The 17,733-nt window shown below is 40.1% G+C and overlaps 1 protein-coding gene across 2 annotated transcripts in view; it reads left to right on the top strand.

The window, feature by feature from the left end:
• LOC128645123 (protein-L-isoaspartate(D-aspartate) O-methyltransferase) overlaps positions 1-17,733 on the top strand; it is a 264,743-nt gene that overhangs the window by 199,926 nt on the left and 47,084 nt on the right. For both annotated transcript variants that reach the window (XM_053697890.1, XM_053697889.1), the window contains exons 6-7: positions 9,525-9,645; positions 11,206-11,291. In XM_053697890.1, the coding sequence (XP_053553865.1) occupies positions 9,525-9,645; positions 11,206-11,291 (207 nt within the window). The remainder of the gene's footprint in view (positions 1-9,524; positions 9,646-11,205; positions 11,292-17,733) is intronic.

Genomic DNA, 17,733 nt, shown 5'->3' with positions numbered 1-17,733 from the left:
CCCCCTCCCCCCTATAAAGCAAAACTGCACACCTGGCACAGTGATTCTGAATTAAACTGAGCTCTGTTAGCCATGAATAATGAGGTTAGCAGCTTTTCTTGCTCTAACAAGAGATCAGCTTATTTTGTAATCAACGTGCTTTGTATGCATTTTGCTTTGTGGATTTAAATAAAGAGAAGGAAGTTCTGCATCTCCCAGTCTTGATTAAAGGGCCATGATACCCAAATGTTGAAACACTTGAAAGTGATGCAGCATAGCTGTAAAAAAACTGACTAGAAAATATCACCTGAGCATCTATATGTAAAAAGGATAGATATTTTACATAAAAAATTTCTAGCCACATCCCATTGTAAAGGACTTCTAAGCAGCAAATCAGTATGCCTGTCCCGGGACAGCTAAGGGGGTGAGCTTATGTGCACACTCATCTTATTTCCCTATTCAGTTTAAGGAAGTTTACTATGAAATCTCATGAGATCACAGTAAAATAGTTCATGGCCTCAGCACTGATGATGCTGATTGGCTGCTGTTCATTTCTTCATTTTTTTTATTTATTTTTTTATCTGCAGCTGAGCAACATATTTTATATTTTTAAATTTTATTTATATCCAACACTGTATACAGGTTCACAAAACAGTACATGTAATTTCGCCACGCAGGGCCTAGTGTCATACACTTGAGTGAAAAAAGAGAAAAAACAGGTGCATTTTGGCAGATATAGACATAAAATGAAGTTCTGTTAATATGCTTTTCTGGTATATCACGAATAGATCAATAACTTTCACTCGTGAAATATTTATACACAGTGATGGGAATTTTTCTTTTTTTATAACATAACTAGACAAAACTACAATAAACAAACAAACACAACAAAACAAAAAGCTCTAGCCCTGTTAACTGAACAGATGATGTCATAGTGTAAGTGTGTAAATTATGTACTATGCCTAGTCCATGTGTGAGGTTAAATATATAGTTAAGTACAATCAAGCAGGTGAGATATTTGGGTGCGTGCTACGTAAAATTATCAAAAGAATTAGCACAGTAGTGACTGATTATCTAAGTGAACCATACCCAAGACCTCCATCATGATCAGTGTTATACTGAGAATATGCAATTAAGGTTGCAAGTACCTTGTAAGTTGTTCGGGATGATGCCTGAAATAATGTAGGGAGCACTTGCTATATCATTACTTAACTTGTTGACAGTATCAAAAGCCTACTTGAGCCTCTGAGCATATACTATGTTAGTGTGGATTGAGCTACATGTTACTTAGAAGGCTTAAAAGGGGAAGATTGACCCCCCTAGAAGTATGATGCGAGTATGTATGTCCCAGGCTACCATGGGAGAAATGACTATAGTTTTGCCGGTATTAAAAACGGTGCCAGCTTCCGTGTCATCACATTGACAAGTGCGTTTATAGTGGTAGGATGATGGTGTGACTTGCAAGCTATCTCAGCTAGGGCAAAGCAAAAACAAAACAATACGATAAAGACAAACATAACAAATGACAAAACAACCATAACACACCACCAAACATTAAAACAAAGCATCATTGCCCTCGTAACCATCCCCATGCATGTTACCAGTCAGGGAGAAAACTAAGTGTTTTGTGGTGGCGTTAAGATTTCATCAACTGGGTCTACAACAGCTCTGGGTTCGTTAACTGGGCGGATGCCACCATTATTTAAATGTAGTGCTTATTTACTATGCCTGATCGTTATATGGAGTTAAATATATGATTGTGTGTGACCAAGCAGGTTAATTATACAGGCGTGTGTAATGCAGTACTATCACAAGGGTTAGCACAATGGTGTAATTGAAGGGTGGCATCCCCACAACTTTGAATACCCATAAATACACAACATAAACTAATTCAATATATACATTATTTCTCTTGTTAAGTGTATCCAGTCCACGGATCATCCATTACTTATGGGATATATTCTCCTTCCCAACAGGAAGTTGCAAGAGTCCACCCACAGCAAAGCTGCTATATAGCTCCTCCCCTAACTGCCATTCCCAGTCATTCTCTTGCAAGTCTCAACATAGATAGGAGGTCGTGAGAGTCTGTGGTTTTTTATACTTAGTTTATTTCTTCAATCAAAAGTTTGTTATTTTTAAATGGCACCGGAGTGTGCTGTTTATCTCAGGCAGTATTTGGAAGAAGAATCTGCCTGCGTTTTTTCTATGATCTTAGCAGACGTAACTAAGATCCAGTTGCTGTTCTCACACATTCTGAGGAGTAAGGTACTTCAGAGGGGGAATGGCGTGCAGGTTTTCCTGCAAATAAGGTATGTGCAGTAAAATATTTTTCTAAGGAATGGAATTGACTAAGAAAATACTGCTGATACCGAAGTAATGTAAGTACAGCCTTTAAATGCAGTGAAAGCGACTGGTACCAGGCTGATTGATAGAGATATATGCTAAGGTATGTGCAGTAATATATTTTTCTAAGGAATGGAATTGACTAAGAAAATACTGCTGATACCGAAGTAATGTAAGTAAAGCCTTAAATGCAGTGATAGCGACTGGATCAGGCTTATTAATAGACATACATACTCTTATAAGAATGGGTTTTAAACCGTTTGCTGGCATGTTTAATCGTTTTTTAACATATGTTTGGTGATAAAACTTATTGGGGCCTAATTTTTTCACATGGCTGGCTTAAATTTTGCATAGAAACAGTTATAGGGAAGGTAATCCACAGCTCAGCTGTGGCAGTTTTGTTGTGTCTGTTTAAAAAAATGTCGTTTTTTTTTTTTTTATCTGTTTTTTGCATTAAGGGGTTAATCATCCATTTGCAAGTGGGTGCAATGCTCTGTTAACTTATTACATGTACTGTAAAAATTTCGTTTGATTTACTGCCTTTTTTCACTGTTTTTCAAATTTTGACAAAATTTGTTTCTCTTAAAGGCACAGTAACGTTTGTTATATTTGCTTGTTAACTTGATTTAAAGTGTTTTCCAAGCTTACTAGTCTCTTTATTAGTTCTAACATGTCTAACATAGAGGAGGCTCTGTGTTTATTATGTTTAAAGCCATGGTGGAACCCCATTTTAGAATGTGTACCAGATGTACTGATTTCATGTTAAACAATAAAGATAATTTTTTGTATTTAAAAACATTATCACCAGAGGATTCTGTCGAGGGGGAAGTTATGCCGACTAACTCTCCCCACGTGTCAGACCCTTTGACTCCCGCTTTAGGGACTCACGCTCAAATGGCGCCAAGTACATCAAGGGCACCCATAGCGTTTATTTTACCAGAGGATTCTGTCGAGGGGGAAGTTATGCCGACTAACTCTCCCCACGTGTCAGACCCTTTGACTCCCGCTCCAGGGACTCACGCTCAAATGGCGCCAAGTATATCAATGGCGCCCATAGCGTTTATTTTACAAGACATGGCAAAGGTTGTGTATAATACACTGGCAGCAGTATTAGTCAGACTACCTGAAATTAAAGGAAAGCAAAACAGCTCTGGGGGTAGATATAGAGCATACAGACGCTTTAAGAACCATGTCTGATACTACCTCACAATATGCTTAGTCTGTGGGTGATATTTGTGACTCAGGGAAGATGATTTAACCTGATTCTGATATTTCTACATTTAAAATTTATTCTTGAGAACCTCCACTTGTTGCTCAGGGAGGCTTTAGCTGCTCTGAATGAATGTGTACAATCGCAGTGCCAGAGAAATTGTGTAGACTGGATAAATAATATGCAGTGCCGGTGTGTACTTATGTTTTTCCAATACCTAAAGAGGTTTACTAAAATTTTTCATAAGGAATGGGATAGACCAGGTGTGCCGTTCTCTTCCCCTCCTATTTTTTAGAAGAATGTTTTCTAATAGTTGCCACCACACGGGACTTATGGCAGACAGTTCCTAAGGTGGAGAGAAGAGTTTCTACTCTAGCTAAGCGTACCACTACCTCTGGCGAGGACTGTTGTGCTTTTTTAGATCCAATGGATAAAAAATGTTTATTCAACAAGGTTTTATCCTGCAGCCCCTTGCACGCATTGCTCCTGTCACTGCTGCTGCGGCGTTCTGGTTTGAGTCTCTTGATGAGGCTTTACAGGCTCCATTGGATGAATATATTTGACAAGCTTAGAGCACTTAAGCTAGCCAATTCCTTTGTTTTCTGATGCCTTTGTTCCTTTGACTAGACTAACGGCTAAGAATTCTGTTTTTTACTATACTGGCGCGCAGAGCGCTATGGCTTATATCATGGTCAGCTGTCGTGACTTTAATAAATAAGCTACTTAACTTCCCTTCAAGGGGCAGACCCTATTCAGGCCTAGTTTGAAGGAGATTATTACTTATATCACTGGAGGAAAAGATCATGGCGGTCCTTAGGCCGCGGGGCATAGAAGTGGCCCCTTATTTAGACGACATCCTGATACAGGCGTCAAACATCCAAGTTGCCAAGTCTCATACGGACGTAGTACTGGCATTTCTGAGATCGCATGGGTGAAAAGTGAACAAGGAAAGAGTTCTCTATCCCCAATATCAAGGGTTTCCCTCCTAGGGATTCTGATAGATTTTGTAGAAATTAAAATTTACCTGACGGAGTCCAGGTTGTCAAAGTTTCTAAATTTCTGCCGTGTTCTTCATTCCATCCGCGCCCTTTGGTGGCTCAGTACATGAATGTAATCGGCTTAATGGTAGCGGCAAGGGACATAGTACCGTTTGCACGCCTACATTTCAGACCACTGCAACTATGCATGCTCAGCCAGAGGAACGGGGATTACACAGATTTGTTCTCCTGTTAAATCCGGACCAAGAAACCAGAGATTCTCTTCTCTGGTGACTATCTCGGGTCCATCTGTCCAAGGGTATGACCTTCCGTAGGTCAGATGGGACAATTGTTACAACAGATGCCAGCCTTTTAGGTTGGGATACAGTCTGGAACTCCCTGAAGGCTCAGGGATAGTGGACTCAGGAGGAGACCCTCCTTCTAATGAATATTCTGGAACTGGGAGCGATATTCCATGCTCTTCAGACTTGGCCTCAGTTAGCAACTCTGAGGTACATCATATTTCAGTCGGACAATATCACGACTGTGGCTTACATCAACCATCAAGGGGGAACAGAAGTTCCCTAGCAATGTTAGAAGTCTTAAAATAATTCACTGGACAGAGACTCACTCTTGTCTAAAAGCTATCCCTATCCCAGGTGTTGAGAACTGGGAGGCAGATTTTCTAAGTCGTCAGACTTTTCATCCGGGGGAGTGGGAATTCCCTCCGGAGGGGTTTGCACAAGATCAAGCAGGAGAGTGCTTTGGTGCTTTTGACAGCGCCTGCGTGGCCACGCAGGACCTGGTATGCAGATCTGGTGGACATGTCATCCTTTCCACCACGGTCTCTGCTTCTGAGACAGGACCCTCTACCTCAGGGTCTTTTCAACCATCTAAATATAACTAATCTGAGATGGACTGCCTGGAGACAGAACGCTTGATGTTATCAAAGCATGGCTTCTCCGAGTCAGTAATTGATACCTTAATACAGGCATAAAAGCCTGTCTCTAGGAAAATTTAACATAAGATATGGTGTAAATATCTTATTGTTATGAATCCAAGGGTTACTCATGGAGTAAAGTCTGGATTCCCAGGATATTATCTTTTCTCCAAGATGATTTTGAGAAAAGGGTTGTCAGCTAGTTCTTTAAAAGGACAGATTTCTACTCTGTCTATTCTTTTGCACAAGCGTCTGGCAGGTATTCTAGACGTTCAGGCATTTGGTGAGGCTTTGGTTAGAACCAAGCCTGTGGTTAAAAATGTTGCTCCGCCATGGAGCTTAAAGCTGGTTCTTAAGGTTCTTCAAGTAGTTCCATTTGAACCTTTTCATTCCATAGATATCAAACTTCTATCTTGGAAAGTTCCTTTTTGGTAGCTATTTCCTCGGCTCATAGAGTCTCCGAGTTATCTGCGTTGCAATGTGATTCTCCTTATCTGGTTCTCCGTACGGATAAGGTAGTCCTGTGTGCCAACCTGGGTTTTTACCTAAGGTGGTATCTAACAAGAATATCACTCAAGAGATTGTTGTTCCATTCTTGTATCCTAATCCTTCTTCAAAGAAGGAACGTCTATTACACAATTTGGACGTGGTTCGTGTTTTAAAGTTTTACTTACAAGCTACTACAGATTTTCATCAAACATTCACCTTGTTTGTTGTCTATTCTGGACAGAGGAGAGGTCAAAGGACTTCAGCAACCTCTCTGTCTTTTTGGTTAAAAAGCATAATTCATTTAGCTTATGAGACTGCTGGACAACAGCCTCCTGAAGGGATTACAGCTCATTCTACTAGAGCTGTGGTTTTCACTTGGGCCTTTTTTAAATGTGGCTTCTGTTGAACAGATTACAAGACGGAGTCTTGGTCTGCGTTTCATACTTTTTCAAATTTAACAAATTTGATACCTTGCTTCTTCGGAGGCTATTTTTGGGAGAAAGGGTTTTTTACAGGCAGTGGTAACTTCCGTTTAAGTACCTGCCTTGTCCCTCCCATCATCCGTGTACTTTAGCTTTGGTATTGGTATCCCATAAGTAATGGATGATCCGTGGACTGGATACACTTAACAAGAGAAAACATAATTTATGCTTACCTGATAAATTTATTTCTCTTGTAGTGTATCCAGTCCACGGCCCGCCCTGTCACTTTAAGGCAGGTAATTTTTCCATTAAACTACAGTCACCACTGCACCCTATGGTTTTCCTTTCTCTGCATGTTTTCGGTCGAATGACTGGTAATGGCAGTTAGGGGAGGAGCTATATAGCAGCTTTGCTGTGGGTGGACTCTTGCAACTTCCTGTTGGGAAGGAGAATATATCCCATAAGTAATGGATGATCCGTGGACTGGATACACTACAAGAGAAATAAATTTATCAGGTAAGCATAAATTATGTTTTTAAGCAAGGGTGGATAGCATTGTGCATGTTGCAGTGTAATTGTTAGCATGTATGCCTATGCTTCATATTTCCTGACTCAAACTCACAGGGTAGTCTCAAATACAGTGCTGAAAAATAAACATAGGTATACCATACGACCTACATTATAGCTAACTCATGAGCATATGTGAACCTGATTTTTGCAAGTCTCAGATTGTATCAGCAAGAGAAGGAGAATAGAATAATGTTATGACTCATATTGATCTGCTGCATTAAAACCGCTGATCTGCACACTAATATGAGGGGGAGAATGGGAAAGAGAGCGTACAAATGTGAACCAAAGAGAACCAGGTAAACAACTGATAAACATGAAAAGATAGACTAGTATCGCAATACCACCCCTATCTGCCTGTATTAAACAATTTTCAGGACTGTATGTGCTTTAACATAAATTAAGTTCAGCATTGTGATGTACTTTACTGAGTCCCAGCGCTCCGTGTGAAAGATGACTGCGCTAGAGAATCTACAGAATAAGGAGACCGCTTTCAATTTATGATCCCCGTGGGAGTTAACCTGCTACGGAATGAAACCCCAGCTCAATCGGTACACATTTTACACAATAATATGCAGTTCTAAGAGTCCTTATAAGGTGTGGCAAATTCTGTTCTTGTATTCTCCCACAATGTCTCTTGTAGTAAAACAAAAAGATAATATAAAATGGGGTAAGTGGCCAAGAGTAAGTCAATACAAAACAATAACAGAACAAATATAAAAGCACTATGGTGGCCTAACGCCTTTGTCAGAGTGATTTGCCTTAAAAGATATTTTATCCATGCTATGCTCCGGTATCATTGTTCCGTTGGCTTCAAACAGCAGAAATGGTCTAATTGTCTGCCAGCCCAGGAGCACACACGGAGGAGCTGTGGCCAGCGAACAGTGTATAGGACCGGTTGGTTAGTTCAGCCAATGCCCCCACAAGGTGAGGAGATAGAATTATGACCCAGAGAGCCGTAGCAGTCCTTTGCCGCCATTGTAAAATAAGAAGCGTTGCCAGGAGACCTCCCTACTAAATCTGGGTTGAGAACCGTGTCTGAGGCTAGGATAGCCGTCCACAGCAAAAGTCCCTCATGAACTAGGGTAAGCTGACAGTTTTGGAGTCGCCTATGTAGGGAGGGTGAAGCCATATCCACTTCTTGCAGGTCTCCATCTCTCTGCCAGAGGTGCCATCCCCCATGGTTAATTGCAGTTTCACGGTGTAAGCCTTCTGTTACTTGCTTACCGAAGGCAATAGTTGGTCCAATTTTTCTTTTAAAAGACCCTGCAGCAGCTTCCAATTCTTGTTTGTCCTGCTCTTGTCTTGCAAGTGTCTGTGTCTGTCGGGCTAGCATCTCCTCGGTGCCGAGCCTCCGGGAAATGATGGCGTTCAGCCAATAAAGATGGCGACTTAGGAGCCTGCGTCTCAGTCAACAGGCGTTGCATGGCTGTTTCCAGTCTAGTGAATGCTGGAAAAAGAAGGGATTTTAGGGCAGAGAGTACGTTCTGTACCGGGCTATCTTCAGGTAGGATAGCGGTGTTCATTGGAACAGTGTCAAGAGGTCTGTGCATAGCAAGGTATGTGTGTTCCCGCTCACTTCTGATCTCTTCTCTTCAATCTTCTTCAAAATGCCTTCCGTGGGAGAGAAGATGTTCGTTTCTCTATCCACTATAGTTCTCAGACACAAAGCTGTCAAGAGAGGCGTGGATGGCAGAGTGTTTTGGCTGCAATAAGGTCTTTTACTTACTAGTTGTATCAGAGCTTCAGTGCATTGCTGCCCTATTGGTACACCGCCCACCGGAAGTCCGCTGAGCAACATATTTATCATATATATTTTTTTACACAGAACTTACTCTGCTGAGCTGAGGAAATTGTGAGGTAAAATATCTTCCTTTTTTACATAGAGATGCTCAGGTGATATTTTCCTGTCAGTTTTTTAGTTATACTGCATCTGTTTCAAGTAATTTAGCATATGAGTATTATGTCCCTTTAATAAAGAAGTGCAGAGAGAGAATCCCTAGTGAAACAATGTTCCTTTATATATAAGCTTGTATTGGGTGTTTAATTCCTCATTTAAATATGTGTATTCTCTCATTGCTATATTGCCTACCTAATCTGTCTGTCCTGTAGCTGTGGTCAGATCACTCTCAGTGCTTATGTAGGTAGCTGCTCAATTGTACATCACTTTTCTTTCTCTGTTGCAGACTCTGCGGTACAACCTGCGCAGCAGTTCTATGGCAGCCCAGTAACATTCCCAGAAGTGCTCTTCCAGCACACTGCTCTCTCGCAAGCCTTGTAATGATGCTGGGGCCCGCGTGATGTAATTTCCAGCTCTCGATATCATTACAAGGCGTGCGAGGGAGCAGTGTGATAGAAGCACACTAAGGGCAGAAGCTCCCTTGCGTTCCTCCCTCACAGAGCTGTAACAGTGCAGAGTAGGCACCTGCCAAAAAGCATTACAGTATTGGTTTAGCTATCGGAGCATTTTGCACGAGTACTTCTGCAAATGCTCAGTATCAGCACTGATACTAGTATCGGTATCGGTGCATTCCTAGTTATAACTAATAAGACAGTGAGCTGGCCTTTGTATGACAATCTGTTTTTATTTTCCTCAGGTCGGAGGCACTGGAAAGGTGGTTGGCATTGAGCACATTGACCAGCTTGTGCAGGATGCCATAAAAAATGTCCAACAGGACGATGCCACCTTAATTTCATCTGGCCGTATCAAATTTGTGGGTGAGTCTGATTATTTTCTCCTTTTCATTTCTTTTTCTGTTCTTTTTGTTTCCTACTCCTTTTCCTCTCTGTCCCGCTTTTTAATATTTCCCATTTTCTTGCATAACATGAATTCCTTTACTATTTCTGTTTTTCTTTTTTTTCTCCTCATAAACCATTGACATTCGACTTCCATATTGTGCTCTTTTTTTCAAAAATGTAAATAAAAACTCTAGATGATGCTGAAACTTATAGCATCAACGTATACATTATTAAGAGCTAGGAGTGCTCTAAAAAAACAACAACAAATAAATAATATACAAATCAAGGTGTGTATACAGGTGGCCCTTGGTTTACGACGGTTCAATTTGCGCCGTTTCAGAATAACGCCCTTTTTTTGCTATTGAAAAGCATTGACTGCTATTGAAAGCATTAGCATATGCATACATTAAAATAGCCAGTAGGAGCTGTCCGCTTGTGTTGCAGCAAACACATGCAAAGAAAAGCAAGCCAGACATGATCAATGGATCAGCTTTCAAAGGAACATGATCTAGCAGCCACTTCCCTTAGCTGCAGACTCAATGCAGAGAACTGTTTGCAGAAAAAGGCAAGTAAAAAAAACGTTTTTGTTCATTAAACTTAGTTTGCTGATGATACAGTCTGTTGTGTGATTAAACACAGGCAGGCTAATCAGTGTATAACCAGACCTGAGCAATGGAGCCGTTTTTAAAGGAACAAGATCTAGCAGCCTCTTCCCTTAGCTGCAGAAAAATGCAAGTAAAAAATGTTTTTCTTCATTAAACTTAGTTTGATGAGGATACAGTCTGTTGTGTGATTATTTTGTTTTTGTTCATTAAACTTAGATTGATGATGATACAGTCTGTGTTTGTGCAATAACTTTATTAGGTGCGGTTTAGCAAATGTTTTTGTTTATTAAACTTAGTTTGATGATGATACAATCTGTATTATTAGGTTAATAATGCTGTTTCACATTTAAAGTCTTCATTTCAAAGCTTTAAAAATAATGTATTAAGTGTTACTTATGTCAATTTTGAGAGGCGCCTGGAACCTAACTCCCTCACTTCCCATTGACTTACATTATAAACTGGGTTTCAATTTACAACGGTTTCGATTTACAACCATTCCTTCTGGAACCTAACCCCGGCGTAAACTGAGGGCTTCCTGTATATATATATATGTGTGTGTGTGTATGTATGTATGTATGTGTGTGTATATATATATATATATATATATATATATATATATATATATATATATATATATATATATATATATATAATATCATTATAGCTTGATTTTTAATCGATGGTAATAATGCAAGATGCATTTGGGCCACTATTTTGAGTAGCAATGTTTTAATTGTTTGTATTAAGGTTTGATCCGTAGATATTTGTAGGTCAGATTCAAAAGACTGTGTACAAAATAACAAGTAATCATTATAGGTTTTGTGTTATAACCATGTCTCCTATAAGTGTTATAAGGGTATAAATCAAGATCAGGTAGCAACACATTGATGTTTAATTAGCTACTATAAAAGATGCTCTAATGTGTTTTGCACAGTGGGGGACGGCAGACTTGGGTACCCAGAAGAAGGTCCATATGATGCAATTCACGTGGGAGCAGCAGCTGCAACCGTTCCACAAGAGGTAGGCCTGGATGATCACACCATGTGATCACTAAATTTTATTCTAGATAAAAATATCATGTCTTTATAAGGTGACTTTGCATCTTTAGACTCGCTCTCATGTCAAGTCCAAATTATCCTTCAGTGATTCAAACCTATCCCCAGGGCTCCCTAACAGGCACAATGTTTAGTATTACCTTGGGTGAAGGGTGGTAAAATAACCTTGTTTACTAATCAGCTGATAATTTCTAGTTCAGATATCCTCAACATCTTGCCTGTTAGGGAGGCCGAGGACAGGTTTTAAAACCAGTAATTCAGACTGAGCATGCAATTTAAAAAAAAAAAAAAAAAAGCGAATAAAATAAAAATTCCAATTCACTTCCATGATTAAATTGTGCGCAGTATTTTTACATGCACAAGTTGAGGCACCAGCTCCTACTGAGCATGTGCAAGAATTCACAGGATATTCAAGTCTGGGATTTGAAACTTGTCAGAAAAAAAAAACTGCTCATTTTGAAATTCAGAGCAAGTGTGCATTGTATCTTTATTATGCACTTGTTGATTATGTGATTACTATTATGTTCTTATATAGGCTATAATCATTTTCTTTCCATCCCTTTTTATTCACACACATTTAAATGACTTTTAACCCCTTCACTTCTGGGATTTTTATAAAAAAAATTGCCCAAAATACCAGAACTATTAGCATTTTTGCTATGACTCCATTTAAACAGAAAACTTGTTTTCTTCTACAAGATATGATGAATCCACGGATTTCATCCTTACTTGTGGGATATTAACCTCCTGCTAGCAGGAAGTGGCAAAGAGCACCACAACAGAGCTGTATATATAGATCCTCCCTTCCCTCCACCCCCAGTCATTCTCTTTGCCTGTGTTAGTAATAGGAAGAGGTAAAGTCAGTTTTTTTATTTTAAAATGGTGCCAGTGAGTACTATTTTTCTCAGGGAGAAATCGTCAGTCTATTACTTCCCAAAAGAAGTGGAGACATCTTATTTTTTGCCCTGATGTTGATGATCTTGGCAAACATTATCTAAGATCCATGATGGTTCCCACAGCGCAGCTGAAGGTAGTGTAAGAAAAATCTTCAGTGTGGAGAACGGTGTCTTGCTACAAGCAGCATTGAGGTATGTTCAGTCTTTTGTTTCTGGGGAGACTTGATGCATCAGAACAGGCTGACATTTTGTCCCTATATGGGGAGGGGTAAGCAGTATGCACTATATGAAAGTATTTGGTGTACCTGGAATCCCTTTATACTGATTGCCAAAGTATGTAAATATTTATTTGGCTTATGCAAGGGCTGGACGCTGGGAGAGTACAGTGTTACAATGTTTTTATTTAAGGCCCATGGTTGAATTCTCAGTCGACATGTTTGTGTTACTTGCGACCCATGCAGGTCTTATTCAGAGTAGAGTTTCGCCCACGATGGGCGGGGCCTATTTTCGCGCCTCAGGACGCGCAGTTTCATCCGGATCGCATAAGAAGCAGCATCTGGGGCTGCTGTGGGGCCTAAATTGTATCGGCCTTAGAAGGGTCTTTAAGGCTATCTGACAACAGCTGTGTATTCCGGGGGCAGGTAGGCGCCACAGCAGAGCTGTGGCGTGGTGCAGGGGCCAAATTAAGTTAATAAATATGTAACTGTTAAAATCGTTAATTTGTTGTGTGTTACATATCCTAGCAAGTGGATGCAATACAGATAGAGTATTTGGGACACAGTAAATTAATTTTATTGCCACAAACTCGTTTTTTTTTTAGCATATCAGAAAAATAGTTACGCTTTTAAGATTTAAAGGCGCAGTACAGTTTTTTTGTTACATTTTCATTTTTGTCTATAATTTGAATTCAGAGTTCAATATTTTAAGTAAAGAACGACTATTGTTATTATTGCTAGTCTGTTTAACATGTCTGACACTGAGGAAGAAACTACTTCTATGTGTTTAGATGCCACTGTGGAACCCCCTCTGACTTTTTGTCCCTCATGTACTGAGAGCGCCTTACAATATATAGCACAGATTTTATGTAAAGAAAATGTGCCTAAGGATGATTCTCAGTCTGAGGCGAATCAGGGTGAACCGCCAAATTCTCCCGAAGCGGCACAACCTTTAACGCCCACACAAGCGACGTCTGGTTCTTCTACCGCGTCTAATTAATTTACTCTGCAGGAAATGGCTGCAGTTATGTCAACTACCCTTACAGAGGTATTATCTAAGTTGCCAGTGTTAAAGGTAAACGCAGCAGGACAGAGGTCAATGTGAATACTGAGGCCTCTAATGCTTTGTTAGCTATTTTCGATGTACCCTCACAGGTATCTGAATTGGGGTCAGGGAACTTCTGTCTGAGGGGGAACTTTCTGATTCGGGAAGTGTGCTACCTCAGACGGACTCTGACGTCATGTCCTTTAGATTTAAGCTTGAACACCTCCGCCTGTTTCTTCGGGAGGTTTTAGCGACTCTAGATGACTGTGACCCTATTGTGGTACCACCAGAGAAATTGTGTAAAATGGACAAATACTTAGAGGTGCCTGCTTACACTGATGTTTTTCCGGTTCCTAAGAGAATTTCAGAGATTATTAAGAGGGAATGGGACAGACCGGGGATCCCGTTCTCACTCTCTCCTAATTTTAAGAAAATGGATCCCATATCCGACACCGTCAGGGACTTTTGGCAAACAGTCCCTAAGTTGGAGGGAGCTATATCTACCCTGGCTAAGCGTACAACTATTCCTATTCAGGACAGTTGTGCTTTCAAAGACCCTATGGATAGGAAATTGGAAGGTCTTCTTAAGAAACTGTTTATTCATCAGGGTTTCCTTTTGCAACCGACGGCCTGCATTGTTCCAGTTACTACTGCGGCAGCCTTCTGGTTTGATGCATTAGAAGAGTCTCTTAAGACTGAGACTCCTTTAGAGGGTATCTTGGATAGAATTAAGGCTCTTAAGCTGTCTAATTCTTTTATTACAGATGTCGCCTTTCAGATTGCCAAGTTGGCGGCTAAGAATGCTGGATTTGCCATTCTAGCGCGTAGAGCGTTATGGTTAAATTAATGGTCAGCTGATGTGTCATCTAAGTCAAAGCTTTTGGCCATTCCTTTCAAGGGAAAAACCCTATTTGGGCCTGACTTGAAAGAAATCATTTCTGACATTACGCGAGGTAAGGGTCATCTCCTACCTCAGGATAGAACTGCTAAACTGAGGGGTAAACAAAATAATTTTCTTCCTTTCGGAACTTTAAAGGAGTCCCCTCTTCTTCCTCTTTTTCTGCCAAGCAGGAAGGGAATTTTACTCAGGCCAAGACCGTCTGGAGACCCAACCAGGCTTGGAACAAGGGTAAGCAACCCAAAAAGCCCGCTGCTGCTACCAAAACAGCATGAAGGGGCGCCCCCGGGCCGGAACTAGTAGGGGGCAGACTTTCTTTCTTTGCCCAGGCTTGGGTGAGAGATGTTCAGGATCCTTTGACACTGGAAATCGTGTCCCAGGGGTACCAGCTGGAATTCAAGAATTATCCCCCAAGGGTGAGGTTTCTTCTTTCATGATAGTCTGTAGACCTGTTCATTCAGGGACCCTTCCAACACCCAAATCTAGTTTCTCTGCAACTGACTGCTTGGAGATTGAACACTTGATTTTATCTAAGCGGGGGTTCTCTGATTCGATCATTGATACCTTGATTCAGGCACGTAAGCCTGTCACTAGGAAGATCTATCATAAGATATGGCGTAAATATCTTTTTTGGTGTCAATCCAAGGGCTACTCATGGAGTAGAGTTAGGATTCTCAGGATTCTGTATTTTCTCCAAGAAGGATTGGAGAAAGGGTTATCAGCAAGTTCCTTAAAGGGACAAATCTCTGCTTTGTCAATTTTACTACACAAACGTTTGGCAGATGTTCCAGATGTTCAGTCTTTCTGTCAGGCTCTGACCAGAATCAAGCTGTGTTTAGACCAATTGCTCCACCCTGGACTTTGAATTTAGTTCTTAATTCTGAAGTGGTTTTACGTACCAAACCTGGTTTCCTTCCTAAGGTTGTTTCTAATAAGAATATTAATTAGGAAATTGTTGTTCCTTCATTATGCCCAAACCCTTCTTCTAATAAGGAGCGTATGTTGCATAACTTGGACGTGGTCCGTGTCCTGAAGTTTTACTTGCAGGCGACTAAGGATTTCCATCAATCATCTTCATTATTCATTGTTTTTTCTGGAAAACGTAGGGGTCAGAAAGCTACGGCTACCTCTTTCTTTTTGGCTGAAGAGTATCATACGTCTGGCGTATGAGACTGCTGGACAGCAGCCTCCTGAAAGAATTACGGCTCATTCTACTAGGGCTGTGGCTTCCTCATGGGCATTTAAAAACAATGCTTCTGTTGAACAGATTTGCAAGGCTGCAACTTGGTCGTCTCTTCACACTTTCTCCAAATTTTATAAATTTGATACTTTTGCTTCTTCTGAGGCTGGTTTTGGGAGAAAGGTTCTTCAAGCAGTGGTGCCTTCCGTTTAGGTCCTTGTCTTGTCCCTCCCTTTCATCCATTTCCTGTAGCTTTGGTATTGTATCCCACAAGTAAGGATGAAATCCGTGGACTCGTCATATCTTGTAGAAGAAAAGGCAATTCATGCTTACCTGATATGACGAGTCCACGGCCCACCCTGTCATTTTTAAGACAGGTATAGGTTATATTTTAGTTAAACTTCAGTCACCTCTGCACCTTTGACTTTTCCTTTCTCTTCCTAACTTCGGTCGAATGACTGGAGGTGGAGGGAAGGGAGGAGCTATATATACAGCTCTGCTGTAGTGCTCTTTGCCACTTCCTCTTAGCAGGAGGTTAATATCCCACAAGTAAGGATGAAATCCGTGAACTCGTCATATCGTAGAAGAAATAAATTTATCAGGTAAGCCTAAATTTCCTTTTTTATTTACCTATCAAAACTATTATATAGAAAATAGCAGAGATGCTTGGCTTTGCAATTAGTTTTATTTCATGTAAGCGGCAAGAGTCCATGAGCTAGTGACGTATGGGATATACATTCCTACCAGTAGGGGGCAAAGTTTCCCAAACCTCAAAATGCCTATAATTACACCTCCCACCTCACTCATACCTTAGTTTTACAAACTTTGCCTTCGTTGGAGGATGTTGAAGCAAGTTGTTCTTGATTTATTCTGTGAAAGGCACTTCTAAGCATTTTGAAGCCCAATTCCTGTCAAAGTACAGTGTTTGTCTGAGGGATGTGAAGGGAGTATTGCCTGATGATGCCATGTTTTCACCTATGGGAAATCTATTCTAAGGTTCTCTGTAAATTCTGTCATGGAGTTTCATCTGCCACCTCCCTTTACAGATCGACATTATTCTCCTCTACCATTACCTCTGCAGATATGTTTCAGTACTGGTTTGGCTGTCTGCTATATGTGGATGAGTGTCTTCAGGTAAGTATATATAATTTTTTAAAGACACTCTCAGCTATGTTTGGCACTTTATATTTTAAAGTATTTAATATATATTGCATATATTTGCCATGAGTCAGTTCTGTGTTATTTCTCTTTGCAGTCTAACAGTTTCAGCATGGTTTTTATGTTTTTGGGAGAAATTTAGGTATTTGTTCTTACCTGGGGTTCCAGTTAGTTGTAACTTCAAACTTGTTTTTTCAAATTTTTGTAGGAAAATTAGGCTTGCAATGACGCAAAATACTACTGTTTATTGTTTCATTTTTGGGGTGAATATTTTTGGCGCAAAGGTTGCGCCTGTCTCACATCATTTCTTGCGTCTTTGTTGACACAAAGTTGTCATTTCTTTTTGTTAGCCTTGGCGCCAAAGCTTTTTTTTCTCTGCATTTGCGTCATCTTTGTTTGCGTTATTCTTGGCGCCAAAATTTGTTATATTAAGTCTCTCCCTCTTTTGCTTTCTGCTCTCTTTTTGTTTTTAGAGCGCTATGTTGTTTGCTTTTGTTTTTTTCTTTTTATATAAGAATTTTATCATAAGCATTTTTTTCCCATTCCTGAAACTGCTATTTTGAGGAAATTGGATATTTTGTTTAAATGTTATTTTTTTGTTACATTTTGCAAGATGTCTCAAAATGATCCTGCCTCTGATGTTACCATAGGAACTAAGCTGCCTGAACACAAATCTACCTAAGCTAAGTGTGTATATTGTAATTAGCTGATCTTACTTCTTTAGCTCTTATATGTGGCACTTGTTATGAGAAATTATTACATGCTTATAATGTTTCTATAAGTACAAATAAATCTACTTAAACCTTCACAGTCTAATGTACATGATATTCCTGCAGATATGAATAATTATATTGCTGCAGCCATAGAGAAGGCTATGACTGCTATTCCGCCTTCAAATAAACGTAAAAGGTCTTTTTTTACACTTCTCATAAATCTGATGAAATTTGTTTTGACCGACAGCATACTGAAATATCCTCTGCTGATGAGGATCTCTCTAGCTCAGAGGATCCTTCTT

This window comes from Bombina bombina, chromosome 1, assembly GCF_027579735.1.
Source record: "Bombina bombina isolate aBomBom1 chromosome 1, aBomBom1.pri, whole genome shotgun sequence".
NCBI lineage: Eukaryota > Metazoa > Chordata > Amphibia > Anura > Bombinatoridae > Bombina > Bombina bombina.
This window is presented reverse-complemented; position numbering and strand designations above follow the sequence as displayed.